The sequence below is a fragment of the Castanea sativa genome, chromosome 12 (assembly GCF_040712315.1).
Source record: "Castanea sativa cultivar Marrone di Chiusa Pesio chromosome 12, ASM4071231v1".
Classification (NCBI taxonomy): Eukaryota; Viridiplantae; Streptophyta; class Magnoliopsida; order Fagales; family Fagaceae; genus Castanea; species Castanea sativa.
Window position 1 is genome coordinate 37,190,623 of NC_134024.1, and position 15,266 is coordinate 37,205,888.

The window sequence follows — 15,266 nt, forward strand, 5'->3', positions numbered from 1 at the left end:
TTACGCTTTTTACCAACATGTCATCTATGTAGACTTGGACGTTCTGGCCAATCTGGTGCTCGAACATCTTGTTCATTAATCGTTGGTACGTGGCTCCTGCATTCTTAAGCCCGAATGGCATCACCTTGTAGCAAAAAAGCCCTTGACTCGTCACAAATGATGTCTTCTCTTGATCTGTCTGCTCCAACTTAATCTGGTTGTACCCCGAGAAGGCGTCCATGAAGCTCAACAACTCATGTTTTTCGGTAGAGTCGACTAAAGCGTCAATCCGTGGGAGCGGGTAGCTGTCTTTAGGGCACGCTTTATTTAGATCCGTGAAATCAACGCACATTCTCCACTTCCCGTTTGACTTTTTGACCATTACCACATTTGCCAGCTAGTCTGGATAGTACACCTCTCGTATGAAGTCCGCTTCTCGTAGCTTCTGCACTTCCTCTGCTGCAGCTCGATCCCTTTCGGGGGCGAATACGCGTTTCTTTTGTCGGACTGGAGAGAACGAAGGTGATACGTTTAATTTATGGACTATGACCGTCGGATCTATCCCTGGCATGTCGTCATGGCTCCATGCGAATACATCTTGGTTTTCTTTGAGGAACAGTAGGATCGCATGTCGAATCGTTTGGTCGACCGAGGTTCCTATCCTGGTGGTTCGATCAGGCCTTGAATCATCTAGTTGGACTTCTTCCAATGTCTCCACGGGTTCTGCCACTGTTCTCTGTTCTTCGATGCTCATTGTCTGTACATGGTCATCCATCTCCATCATGGCCACGTAGCATTCCCGTGCAGTTACCTGATTTCCGCGTAGTTCTCCAACCCCATGTTCAGTGGGAAACTTGATCATCAGATGGTAGGTTGAAGTGATGGCTTTCCATGCATTGAGAGTAGGACGTCCGAGTATGGCGTTGTATTCTGAAGAACAATCCACCACCAGAAATGAGACATTTTTGGTTATCTGTCGTGGGTAGTCTCCTACCGTCAACTACAATGTGACGGATCCTTAGGGATGGACCCGGGTTCACACAAACCCGACGAGGGGCGCGCGTGCCGGGATCAGGCGCTCCTTTGCAATCCCCATCTGCTGGAACGCGGGGATAGTAAAGGATGTCCGCTCGAGCTCCCGTTGTCTACTAGAACTCGGTGGACGTTGAAATCCCCTACCCGGACGCTAACCACAAGCGCGTCGGCATGGTGGTCGTGAAGGCGCCGGGCCTCGTCTTCAAAAACTCGATCGGAGCCGTTTCGCCGTATTCTTTCTAATGAAGGTCCCGTCGACCGGACACTTTGTACCGTCCGTAAATAAGTCTTTCTCGGCCTTCTTGGACGATCCTATGGCAGCGTTGCCCCCATCTATCATCCGTATGTCTGCCTCCGGTGGTCTGGGACGCTCGTTTTCCCGTCTAGGATTCTCGCTCACGAGGATGATCGGTTCTTTCCTTCCTCACGAACCTTTGCAACCTTCCTTGCCTTATAAGTGGCTTCAATCGTTGTTTCAAATCAAAACAATCCGTCGTATCATGGCCGTGGTCACGGTGAAAGCGGCAATATCTATCTCTTGGCCTCTTGTTCGGATCTCCCTTCAACTTGCCCGGGAATGTCAAGCTTCCTTCATCTTTGATTTGCATTAGCACTTGGTCGATTGGGGGGCTGTGAGGGGGTGAAACTTGTGAACCTCACGAAGGCGGTTTGGGTCTCGGTCTTCTCGTCCGATCTCCGGTTCTAGCCACTTTTCGTCCGTTATCCGGTCTCATATCTTCCTCTCTTTCCCTTTTCTTTGGTTTGTAGTCTTCTACGGCAAGGCATCCTCCGCGTTCATATACTTCGTCGCCCTGTAATAGACATCGGACATAGTCTTTGGGTCATTCTTACATAGGGAAAATAAGAACTTACCCTCTTGTAACCCGTTTGTGAATGCTGCCACAAGTGTCTTGTCGTCGGCCTCGTCTATCGAGAGGGATTCCTTATTAAAACGGGCTATATAAGACCTTAAGGTCTCACCCTCTCGTTGTTTAATTCCCAATATACATGCAATAGACCTCTTGTGTCGATGACTTCCAATGAAGTGTGACACGAACTGTGCACCTAATTCCTTAAAAGTGCTGATGGAATTAGGCGTCAACTTGTTGTACCAATCCCTCGCAGGCCCTTTCAAGGTGGTGAGGACAGCCCTGCACATGATTTCGTCCGGTACACCACCCGAAGATGCATTAGAGTTCTGAAAGACTCCAGGTGATCCAACGGGTCCTTGGATCCGTCATAGTTTTCCACATGGGGCATTTTAAACTTTGAAGGGACGGGGTATGAATTCACCAACGCTGTGAATGGTGAATCCGTTCTATGGACTAGGTCGTCCAGATTGCTGGATACTCGTCCCTTAAGGGCGTTCATCATTGCATCCATACGTTCCCTCATCTCCTGCATTTTGGTGGCTATGTGAGTCAGCACCGAGTCTAAAGCAAGCGGTTGATTGGTTTCTTGTCGCTCGGGTCTGGTCGGAGCGTTGCTGCCCTCAGGTCTTTCCGCGTTCCTTCCTTCGGGACTAGCTCCCTCCTGATCTTCCTGTGGTGCGCTCTGATGTGCAGTTATTTGCCGCAACTGCTCTTCCAGATCATGATTCTGCTTAGTGAGGCGCTCAACCGCCGCTGCAAGCGTTTGGACCTGCCTTTCCAAAGCGGTGGCGCGTGGTTCGTCGCCTTGATTATTGTTCGTTGCCATCGATCGGGTGAGTGCCATGCAACTCTTTGTCTCAGGGATAGGGCGAGGCTAAAATAATCCGAAGTTTTTCTTCCTCCTCCTTAGTGTTATTTCCCACAGACGGCGCCAACTGATGATGCCGAAAATATCACCAGTGAGTTGCAAGCGCTCCTCAAACGAAAGCAACACCTGCAAAAAGAAAACGAAGGACCTAGAAGAGAGCACCGGTGTGGTGTCGGCCGAATACCCTCCGAAGGTCAAGTTAGAATCTTGTTCCTTTAACCCTAGAGTGCTAGAGTTAAGAATATTATGCGTACCTTCATACCTAGGGTTTCTGGGGTATTTATATTGAGTAGAATTACCTTTCTTTAAGGATACAACTTCCTTCTCAAGTTCCTTTCCATATAGGAGTCTTCCCAAACGTGTGTCGCAAGAAGTCCAAGTGTACACGTTTGCGTGGGGATAAAGCAAAGGCTTATCTGAAATATATCAAACGACATGCCACGTGGCATCCATAATTAATTTATACAAGACGGACATTCAGCAACACCCAACCGTCATAGCTGGGTCACTGATGGTGTCGATCCGTCCTCAACGTCTCCGTCCATTTACCATTTTTATCCCCTTCACTACTCAACTCTCATCTTATGTTAATGTTAAAGGAGGTATTTTCAATTATCCATGAAAACTTATTGCCAAAGTCATAACTCTTAATAACATGCTTGCAGTTACGAGTGATTCAATTTTTGGCTATGATCTCCAAATTTCAGGTAACATACTACAAGTATTGCAACCCTTCTCTATTTTTTCTTATATAATTGGTGTAATTTCTATATAGATATGGAAGTGGGACACTATGATGCTTTGGGTTAGAATATTTGGTGCATTTATCAATGGTTTTGCCTAAAGAGTTTGGATGCTTATTGTTCGTAGTTTGCTTCTTCATTTTGGTATTGAATGTGCCAATCAGGTAAATTAACCTTCATCTCTATCTTTAATTTTCATCATACAAAAATCACTTTGTTTTAGTTTGTAATGTTTAGATTTGCATGTCTTTGTGCATTGTCATTTCTTTTTAGAAAATTAGAAAATTTAGGTAGATTTATGCTAAACATAGAGGTATGGTGTTCATAATAACTCCTAATAGAATTAAAATTCTAATCAATAACAACCAGAATTATTTATGATTCCCCCCCCCCCTTTTTTTATCTACGTGTCATGTTGATTAGGTTTTGTACATATAATAATTTCATGTAGTTTGAAATACTCTCTATGGCTTAGCTTTCAAGTTTGTTTATAAGAAGTTATTGCTATTTTGAGATCTTCATTCTTCTTTTTTAGGTATTTTAGTTTATTTCATGAAATTCATGCTTTGTGAAATAAACCGCACGGGAGTAATATATATACATATGATTTAGTTCCAAATACTTTTTTTATTCATTTTGCTCATCATTTATTTTATTAATACTTATAAATATTTAATTTTGCAAAAAGATTCGTAAAGGGTTCTATGAAGCCAAACATGTGGAGTCATGAAGTTTCTAAAAGAAAAAAAAAATTGAAGTCATAAATGGTATTTGTATAAATTAAGTCAATTATATTTATAAATTAATGTGGTTTATTCGTACGGTTCATTAATTATGATTTATTTACATAATTTTTTAATTAAGGCGTGCATCGCACGGGCATAATACTAGTTATATAATAAAGGCGTAAATGCACTTTTAGTCCCTACATTTTGACCCGATTTTTATTTTAGTCCCTATATTTTATTTTTACCACTTTTAGTCCCTAAACCAATAAAATCGTGACATTTAAGTCCTTACCGTCACCCAACTAACAAAAAATGCTAACGTGACAAACGGAGGGTACTGTTTACACAGTAAATGATGACGTGGCGAATAAAATAATAATAATAAATTATATTTATTATTTAATAAATTCCCAGTCAGCATAAATAATAATTAAAAAAGACATTTTCATGTTTTTTTCTAAACTCTTTTAAAATAAAATAAGATAATTAAATTAAAAAAATTAAATTAAAAAAATTTATTTATTTCATTATTTTTTCTTAAGAACATGTTCATGTTCCTGGGTTCATCCCCAGAACATGAATCATATTCTTAGATCAATAAGAGTTAAACTTTATTACAAACTCAGAAAAAATTCACACAATTAGAATAAAAACTTCCTTAGATCACAAAAACACAAGAACACAAACCCATATAACAAAAACTGAAACCCAGATAACAAGAACAGCACTTAAAAAATTTCTATTCCAAAATTTATATACATTCTTCTACCAAAAATCATTTGTAAATTAAATAAAAAATGGGTGCTGTGTTCTTCCACAAAAATCAAAACCTAAACCATCAAACCCAATGACCACCACCACAATCCGCCACACTAACTCATATCCACCAACACCAAACCTGAATCTCTAGCACCACCACTACCAGATCCATCACCACCAAATCCTACAATCAAATTTCAACCACAACTCAAACATATTTTAAACCATTGAACAACCCAAACCCCCTACACCATCATGGAACAAAGAAGGAGGCACCGAGTGGGTAAGTCCAAGAAAAGAAGAGATAGAGGGAGAGATCAAGGAGGCTACCTTGATGGTGGCTGGTGGCGGTGAATGGTGAGGAAGGAAACCACAGCCACCACCACCGATTTGAGTTTCACAACACACACAAGGGGGAAGATGCCATGTTGCCCATCGTTTTCTCCGATCCATGCTGCCCACCAAGCACCGAAGCCTCCACCAAGCATCGTTTTCTCTGATCCATGCTCGTCGTTGGTCGACGAGGGAGAAACCGAACCACCGTCAGCCACATCTTTGCCTCTCTCTCTCTCTCTAAACCCAGATCGTCGTTTATTCTCTCCTCTCCTTTCTGGTCAGAGCCCAGACGATTCCCTCATCCACTGCAATTTTGGTCAGCCCCCAGGCGATTCTCTCTAAACCCAAAATCGTTTATTCTCTCTTCTCTCCTTTTTGGTCCCAGATCACGCTCTCTCTCTCTCTCTAAACCCATATCCAGACCACTCTTTCTCTCTCTAAACCCATATCGTTCTATGGATTTGATTTTTTGTTTAAATTTTTTTAATTTAATTATCTTATTTTAAAAGAATTTAGAAAAAAACATGAAAATGTCTTTTTTAATTATTATTTATGCTGACTGGGCATTTATTAAATAATAAATATAATTTTTTTATTATTATTTTATTCGTCACATCATCATTTACTGTGTAAACAGTACCCTCCATTTGCCACGTCAGCATTTTCTGTTAGTTGGGTGATGGTAAAGACTTAAATATCACGCGTTAATTGGTTTAGGGACTAAAAGTGGTAAAAATAAAATGTAGAGACTAAAATAGAAATCGGATCAAAATGTAGGGACTAAAAGTGCATTTACGCCTATAATAAAAGTTTGGCTTAGAAGTCGTGATTATGCCAAGTGGCTTCACCAAATTACATAAATATTTTTTAGATTTTAAAAAATATATATATAATTTTTTTGTTTGTTCTTATCTTCTTCTATAATTTCTAAGTTGATAAAAATCTTAATTTGATTACAATCCAAATTCTTCATCTAATTATTTTCTTATTATAATTTACTAGTTTGTAACCCATGCATATGCATTGATATACTTAAAAGATATACATTAAGATGCACAATATAATTCTTACATATAAAATTTAAATATTATTGATAGTCATTCTTTTGTATATATATATATATATATATATATATATATATATATATATATATATATGTTTTAACTCTTTAAAAAGTCTTATGAGAATATTATTATCAGGTAGAAAATGTTAATTTTCCATTTAAAAAAAAATTATGTTCATTAATTCTAGATGCTTTGGTTTTTGTATGCAATAACTCAGTTGGATAGATGTTTATGATATGGTCACACATTTGACTCCAAAATTAAGAAATAAAACTCTCTCTAAAAATAAATAATTTAGAACACATGGTGCAAAATTAGACTTCAATTGTAGAATCTAGTTGAATTTTCTCTAAGCTTTGCCTATATATATATATATATATATATATATATATATATATATATATATATATATATATATATATATACATATATATTGTTTTTAGTTATATGATTAAGTTTTTTATGTTTTATTTATATTAGGTTTCTCTTTTTCTACACTAAATTAACTCACTTGGCACAAAAATTTAAAACTTAGATTAAATGAGACACATGACACAAAATTAGACTCTAATTGAATTTCAATTGAATTCTCTCAACTTTACCTATTAACTAGTACTAGCATGTAACTCTATGCAAGCGCATGGATGTATTTAAAATTAAACAAAATTTTTATTATAAAAATATAAATAATTAGTCAAATTAATTTTTTTTAAAGCATGTAACACATGAAATCATGCATACATATAGATACATTTGAAATTAAACATAATTTTTTATCATAAAATATAGATAATTAGTCAAATTATTTTTTTTAAAGTAAACGTAATTAGTCACATATTAAAATTCTTATGTAAATTTAATATTACTTATGATCATTTTTTTTTCTAATTTTTAATAAGATAGAACGTGTGATAATTTTTGTTATGTGATAATTTTTATCTTATATATTTTTTGAGAAACATGTGATTTTTATTGAGTATATGTGATTTTTTTTTAAATTTTATAGTTCATTAATATTAAATTCTTAGTATTTTACACTCATTAACTCACTTGACACAAAGATTAAAAAACTTAAGTAGACACATGGTACAAGCTTAAATGGATAATTATGGTGTAGATCCTATATAGATTTAGACACATAGCGCAAAATTGGATTATAATTTCAAATTCTAATTCAATTTTCCCTAAGCTTTACCTATTAATATATACTAGCTTGTAACCCCATGCATATGTATGGATGCATTTAAAGATATACAATAAAATGCATAATATAATTTATATATATATAATTTAAATAATATTGATATTCATTTTTATATTTTGTTAACTCTTTAAAAAAAATTGTAAGGATATTATTAGGTATAAAATATAAATTTTCCATGTTATTTATTTATTTATTATTGTGAAGCATTTTTTTTTTTTTTTTACAATTCATTTACTCTAAACTCTTTGAGTTTTGTACTTAATAATTCACTTAGATGAATATTTATGATGTGGACCCACATTTGATTCTAAAATTAAGAAATAAAAATTTTTATGAACAAATAATTTAGGACACATGGCGCAAAATTGGAACTCTAATTTAGAATTTTAATTTGAGTTTCTCTCAGTTTTACTTATTAATATATATATATATATATATATATATATGACTTATAAATTTGAATTTTTTTAGTTATATAATTAGGTTTTTTATGGTTTATTATATTGGACTCTTCGTTTTCTACACTAAATTAACTAATTTAGAACAAAAATTTAAAATTTTGATTAAATGAGACACGTGGAGCAAAATTAAACTCTAATTGAAATTTAATTTTTACACTAAATTAACTCACTTGGCACAAAATTCTAAAATTTAGATTAGATGAGACATATGACGCAAAATTAGACTCTAATTGAATTCTAATTTGAAATTTAATTGGATTTTATCATTGCTTAATCTATTATATATATATAGATTATGCCCGTGCATTGCATGGTTTTAATTATAAACTTTTAGTATAATTTTATTGAGAAATAATAAATCAATAATCACTTGAATCTAGATTATATAAATTGCATATAAATTATTGTTCTTAAAGTATCAAGCAATAACACAACATACTTATATAAAAAATTCCTAAATTTAATAATTAAAAACCTTTGGAAACTTTTTGATAATCAAACCTATGGAAACTTAACCAAAGGTATTTCATTTGCCAAAAAAAATAAACATAATTCTCTTCTTACTTATCAATTGTTTTATAATGACATTTTTGTAGTAATATTACTAACAAAAAAAGAAGAGAAATAGTAACATAAAAATTTTACTATTTAAAAAAATTAATTTAATCTAATAATGTACATATAAGCATAACTCAAATACAACCTAGAAATAGAGAAGATGAAACCCTTTTTGTAGGCGGAAATACAAAATTTGATCATACTTAAATAATAAATAGATAAAGCCCATGAGAGACAAAAAAAAAAAATGAGTACATTCATAAATGCAAAACCAAACAAAAGAAGAAGAAAAAAACTAAACATATTTTTGTAGGATAAAAAGGAAGAATATTATAGCGATGGAAGGATAAATCTCCATACCTTAAAGTTTAATTCAAATAATAATTGATGCGGACAAATCATGAAGGTGAAATATTTATAGAAGAAGGTGAAATATTTATAGAGGTTTATATAGTAGATTTCAAGGATTTAAAATTACCTTTTAATAACTCATAAGCAAAACCATAAATAAATAAAAAAACACACACAAAAATAACAAAGAAGAGAAATGTAATAATATTGATGGTGGCTTTGATATGGCATTCTACTACAAACAAAACCAACTCAAATAATAACTAATGTCGGACAGATCTCAAATATGAAATATGTATATAGGCTTATATATGAATTTCATGGATTTAAAATTGACTTTATGACTCATAAACAGAACCATAGAAAACAAAAACAAAGAGAAGAAACATACCTTTATAGTGTGGATGGTGGCTTTGATAAAGCATTCTACTACACATAAAACAAACTCAAATAATAATTGATGCTTGACAAATTATAAAGGTGAAATATTTATATAATTGATTTCATGGATTTAAAATTGCATTTATGAGTCATAAGCAAAACATAGAAACAAAAACAAATGATAGAAACATACTTGTAATAGTGCGGTTTTAATAAAGTCTTCTACTGCAAACAAAAAGAGAGATACAAACTTATTATTAATAATGGGGAGAGAAAAAATTGATTAAACAATAAGTAGTGTTTCTATGTCCAAAAAATTTATTAAAAAAAAGCCGTAAATGAAGAAGTTGTGCATATAAATATATAAGACTACACTAAAAAAACCATATATATAAAGAATTTTCAATTGTGAAGAAGTTAGATTTCTAATCAATTTAGGAATTATAAGAGAAATAGAATTATAAGGAAAAAGATATGTATTAAAAAAAATTATCACAATTAACGTAAAACACTAAATTATATTGAAGTTAAATTATAAGAGAAATTATTAGATGGTTTGGAATTAAAGAAACACCTATCCTATGTGAAATTCTAATCAATTCTATATTGTTAAAAAAAATTCTATAAAAAAAATAGCGTGTATTTTTTTCTAAAATGATTTTTTATCTATAATTTTAAATTTTAAATAAAATACTAATGGTAACACTATCCTAATCTAAGCAAATTAGTTATCTTATCCATGTTTCTAAGGTTTTCTTTTTTTACGTGTCTTATCATTTTAAATCTAAAAAAATTATGCGATATTGATTAGACTTTTATTAGTAATATATAACTTTTTTTATTTAAAATTTTTCTTACATGTAGTGTAGTAATTAAAAAATAAAAAGAAGAAAATTTATATTTTTTGAAAAATCTAAATAAAATTCTACAATGTGGTAAAGCCACTTGGCGCAACTACGGCGTCTATACCCAACTTTTATTATATAGTATATGATATATATATATATATATATATATAAGGACACAAATTGATCCACAGCCCAAAGATTTGGACAATGGCCCAACAAGCCCACAACGATAAATTTGTTAGAGAGTAGGTTTAATATTGAATGTTTAACGAGTCAAATGTGAATCACAATGGGTTAGTTTAGTATTGGAATGACTGAGAAGAACAAGTTGAAGAGAAAAACACTCATCGGTTAAGTCCGAGGATGGTATGTTTTTTTATATATCTCTCAGACTTATACAAATATTCAAGTTCTTGATTACAAAGTGGTTGCTTTTCTTTTTTTTGATCCTCTACCTTGTAATGGAATCATTTCCCTTTTATTCTCCTCCTTCTCTCATCTTAGTCTTTCACTTTTTGATCAAACAACTAATCTTCTTGATACTTATCTCATCAGAACCTTCTTGAAATCTTTGTGGGTAGCTGTAAAGTTAGAAGTCACTGTTTAGGCATCACATTCACATTAATGCGGCCAGTTGGTTAGGTGCAAAGCATTCAATGTGGTGGTAGCAACTTTCTTCCCAGATATTTCTCAATTCTCTATTGACTCACCTCTCTCCAAAGCTTATCCTCATTCCAAAGCTTGTCCATTGCCTAGTACTTGTTGGGTGGTCGGAGTTCAGGCTTCCACTCTGTTTCCTGAGGAAGCTTGGCTCCTCGAACAACATCACCTGCTTGTTGTGACCAGCCTTCGTCCTCGGCCCAATAACCTACTTGCCTTTACTAATACTTGTTTTTCCTTGGGCTCTTTGGCGTCCTCGGGCATGGCCCACAGCCCAATATCCTTATTCGAGCCTTTTATCCCCACATATATGATATCAATTTCATGTGACTTTCTTTTTCTTTGGATTTCTTTTTAACACACCACTTTTTTTAAGATTTAGAATTCAGTTTCACACTTCCACAAATTAGACAAATATTATATTTTTTATTCATATAAACTTTTTCAATTTTTTTTTAGAAGAGACATATATTTCATTAACACAAGAAAAGGAGTACAACAGGGGCCAAAGCCTACACAAAATCAACCAAGGCCTGATTGAATCAGGTGATCTAAAAAGGGCGGGGTAACACATTTCCAAATATTGCTGGCATGATTACATTTGGTAAACTGGGCAAGCTTATCGACTGCCCTAAGTAGGGTAGTGCAAGGGCGGCGCTTTACTAAGGGCTGCAACCACTCTTTCCTCTTCATCACGAATGATCACACCAACTCCTGAGGTCCCGAGGCCATCTAAGGATGACGCACCATCAACATTAACTTTGAAAAAACCAGGCGGAGGTCCCACCCAACCTCCATTTGAAGGCTGCTCTGGGGGGAATTTCACAGTGATGGCTTCTTGAAAATCCTCAACAACGCTTCTTGCCATTTCCCAAATTTGTAAGGGTGAAAGGCCCCTCTCATTGTGAACTAACAAGTTCCTATTATACCAAATAGACCAAGAGATAGCAAAGAAGAATTCAAGGTGTTTTGCGATGGGGCTTAAGCAGATTTGGTGAACAAGACTTGTGAAGTCATTTGCATTCAGCAACAATTGTATGGGACAGTCTTGCCATAATGACCACACTGAGAGAGTAGAATCATAGGAGATTAAGGCATGAGTTAGGCTTTCAGGTTCCTCCCCATAAACAAGACAAACACAACCAAATTGCATACCTTTCGCTACCATGTTTGCAAACACAAGGAGGCCATTCACACAAGCTCTCCAAGAGAAAATCCTAATTTTTGTAGGAAGTTTTAACTTCCTCAGTTTTTTCCAAAGCTAGGCATTCGGGTCTCCGAAAGAGCATTCCCCCTCATCCTTTTTTTCGAGGAGCTTGGTAGCAATGAAATAGGCACTTTTGACTGTGAACACACCCCTTTTATTCCCAATTCAAATGAGTTTGCCCTCAGGCATATTATGACTTAGAGGGATTCTTAGGATAGTGTCCGCTTCAAAAGGCAAGAAGAGAGCTCTGACAACATTGATTTTCCACCACTTAGTCACTAAATCGATGAGTGAGGAGACCATGGGAAAATCTTCAAAGGCCCTAGGGGGGTGATGACCATGTATGTTGAGGGAGTTGGGAGCCATTTGCCCTTCCAAATGTGGATTAGTCGTCCGTTTCCCACCCTCCAGCGTGTTCCACTCCTTATGACCTCTAGACTATTGAAAATACTTCGCCAGGTGTAGGAGGGGCTGCTACCTAAATTTGCATTAAGAATGTCACTGAAGGGGAAATATTGGCCTTTAGAATACAGGCTGCCAGGGAGCTTGGGTTTGTGAGGATCCTCCAAGCTTGTTTTGCGAGTAAGGCAAGATTAAAAGCTTGTAAGTTCCTGAAGCCCATACTGCCAAAAGATTTCAGCTTGCACATTTTCTTCCAGCTGATCCAAGCCATTTTGGATTCTTACTAATTCTACCCCCACCAAAAGCTCCTCATCTCTCTTTCAAGGTCTTCACAAAGGCTCTTTGACAGTTGAAAGCAGCTCATCGTGTAGGTGGAAATGGCTTGGGCCATCACTTTGATGAGGACTTCCTTTCCCCCCAAAGAGAGCAATTTGCCTTTCCAGCTAGCCAGCTTCCTACACACCTTCTCTCTTATCTCTACAAAAATTAGCTTTTTAGACCTACCAATAATGGAGGGGAGGCCAAGGTACTTTGAGTGCCTTGAGTCTTGCATAGGCCCAAGGATGTGCAGGATCTCATCTTTGAGTTCTTGGGAAGTGTTTGGGCTGAAGAAGATTGAAGATTTGTCGGTGTTGATCTTCTACCCCGAGGCAGATTCATAGATTCTAAGAATTTCCTTCAGCTTGTTGCACTCATTAGCATTGGCTCTACAGAAGAGAAGGCTGTCGTCAACAATGAATAGATGAGTGATTTTTAGGGATCCCCTACATATGGATATACCATTTAGTTGCTAGCCTCTTGCCGCTTCATGGATAAAAGCTGAGAAGCCTTCAGCACATACCGTTGGGAGCAGGCGATTTTGTAGGGTACAAGTGCTTGAGGGCAGCAACAACTTCATCTCTGGTGAGAGCTCTGGTCAGCTCTAAGTTCATTTCATCAGTCACCTTGGCAGGGATGAAATCAGTTACCTTCTCAATCTGATTCAGAAAGGAAATGGAATATATTTCCTCAAAATAGGAAATAGCAGTCATGGCAATACTATCTTGGTCTCCACACCAATTCCCAGTTTTATCCCAAATTACCAAGATAGTATTTTGTTTCCTTCTTTCAGAGGCCCTTGCATGAAAAAACTTTGTATTCCTGTCTCCCTCTCTAAGCCAGTGAGCCTTTGAACGTTGACTCTAGTACATTTCTTCACTGTCTAGGAGATCTTTGATTTCCTTCCTTGCCTGGTTTATTTCTTCACCCAGCGAACCATTCATATCCAACTGAACCAAAGAACTTAGCCTTTTCCTTTTCTCCTGAATTTTCTTCAGGATTTGCCCAAAAGTTGCTAAGCTCCAGGCCTTAAGATCAGAGACACAGGCTTCCAGAGTTGTAGCCATACCTACTGGCGTGTTCAAGTTACCCCCATTACCCTATGCTGCCTCAATAATATCTTTGCTTTCCTCACACTTAGTCCACATAGCCTCAAAGTGGAAGTGTCGAGCTCGGGGTTGCTTAGGAGCTTGAGGGTCTGATATGAACAATGCACAATGGTCCGAGGTGGACTCAACTAGGTGGTTAACTCTCACCTCACCAAACTTGTCAACCCAATCATTCATTGCTAGTGCTCTATCTAGTCTTAAGTATGCCCTTTTGTCCCCTGCCTGCATGTTACACCAGGTATAGTCCATTCCATAATAGCCCAGGTCTTTGAAGCCACATAGATTGACCACATCACGAAAGCTATCCATCTGACTTTGGGGTCTCGAGGCCCCATCAAATTTTTCCTCCATACATAGTATCTCATTGAAGTCACCGAAACAAAACCATAGGAGTTGAAATTGATTCTTCAGAAAGGCAAGCAAGTCCCACGAGTTCTGCCTCAAGTGTGTTTGAGGGTGGCCATAGAAGCTTGTGATCTTCCCCTTGAAATTTGAGTTCGCCTCCGTGACAATTGTATCAATGTGATGGCTGCCAAAACTTTTAATCTCCAGGCCAATCTCTCTCGTCCACAAGAGCACCAAACCACCACTGCGACCTTGACTAGGGACAATGAGTCCGTTTGCAAACCCAATTCTTTCACTTATTCTCTCCATGCACCTTTTTTTTTTACCTTAGTCTCCAATAGGAAGACTATCTTAGGATCCCAGCATCGCACAAGATCGTGCAATGCTCCAACTGACTGGGGGTTCCCAAGCCCTCAGCAGTTCCAACCCAGTGAATTCATGGCCTCTGGCGGTGTTGCAAGGCAGCCACCGCCGATATTTCATCTTCATTGACGCTTCCAACCAAGCCTTCACACTTCTTTTTACTAGCTGCGTTCTCATTTCCCTCTGAGAAGATTAGAGAACCTTGAAGTTTTAAGCCTATAATCGGATCGTAGGCCTCTGTTTCCTTACTATAGGTCAGTCCCTGCTCTCTGGCAATTTTCTTTATCCAGCTTCTTCCTTTTTTATTTTTCACTATCCCTTGGGCTGTCGTTTGGTCTGCAGTAACTTCATGTGTTTGGGCCTAATTCATGGGCTTATATGGGCTAGTGACCTCCATGGAATTCTCGGCTTCTTGTGTGTGTTGGCTCTTATTGGATAAAGCATTGCTTGCCATTTCCTGCGTACCTGATTCTAACTTTTCCATTGGGGTGGGTGCTGATCCCTCATCACGTGGGCCCTCTTTCTCCCTCAAGGTTTGATCACCTACTTCCCTTTTGTCCAATTCGACCCTATCTTCCGCCGCCTAACACATTAGGGTGTTTGACATGTCATATCCCCACTCTTGATTGAACTTGTTTGAATTTTTTGAATTTTGAAAGCTACCGCTGCTAGTGC

At 36.4% G+C, this 15,266-nt stretch overlaps 1 protein-coding gene across 1 annotated transcript; it reads right to left on the minus strand.

Annotated features, from left to right (window-relative positions):
* Positions 1-13,874: 13,874 nt before the first annotated feature.
* On the minus strand, positions 13,875-14,537 carry LOC142620611 (uncharacterized). The gene has a single exon (XM_075793957.1). The coding sequence runs from the start codon at positions 14,535-14,537 to the stop codon at positions 13,875-13,877; it is 663 nt and encodes a 220-aa protein (XP_075650072.1).
* Between the last annotated feature and the right edge of the window lie 729 nt (positions 14,538-15,266).

Bases quoted from the DNA above. Each gene is read 5' to 3' on its own strand.
- LOC142620611 (XM_075793957.1), bottom strand. From the start codon at position 14,537: ATGGAGAGAATAAGTGAAAGAATTGGGTTTGCAAACGGACTCATTGTC.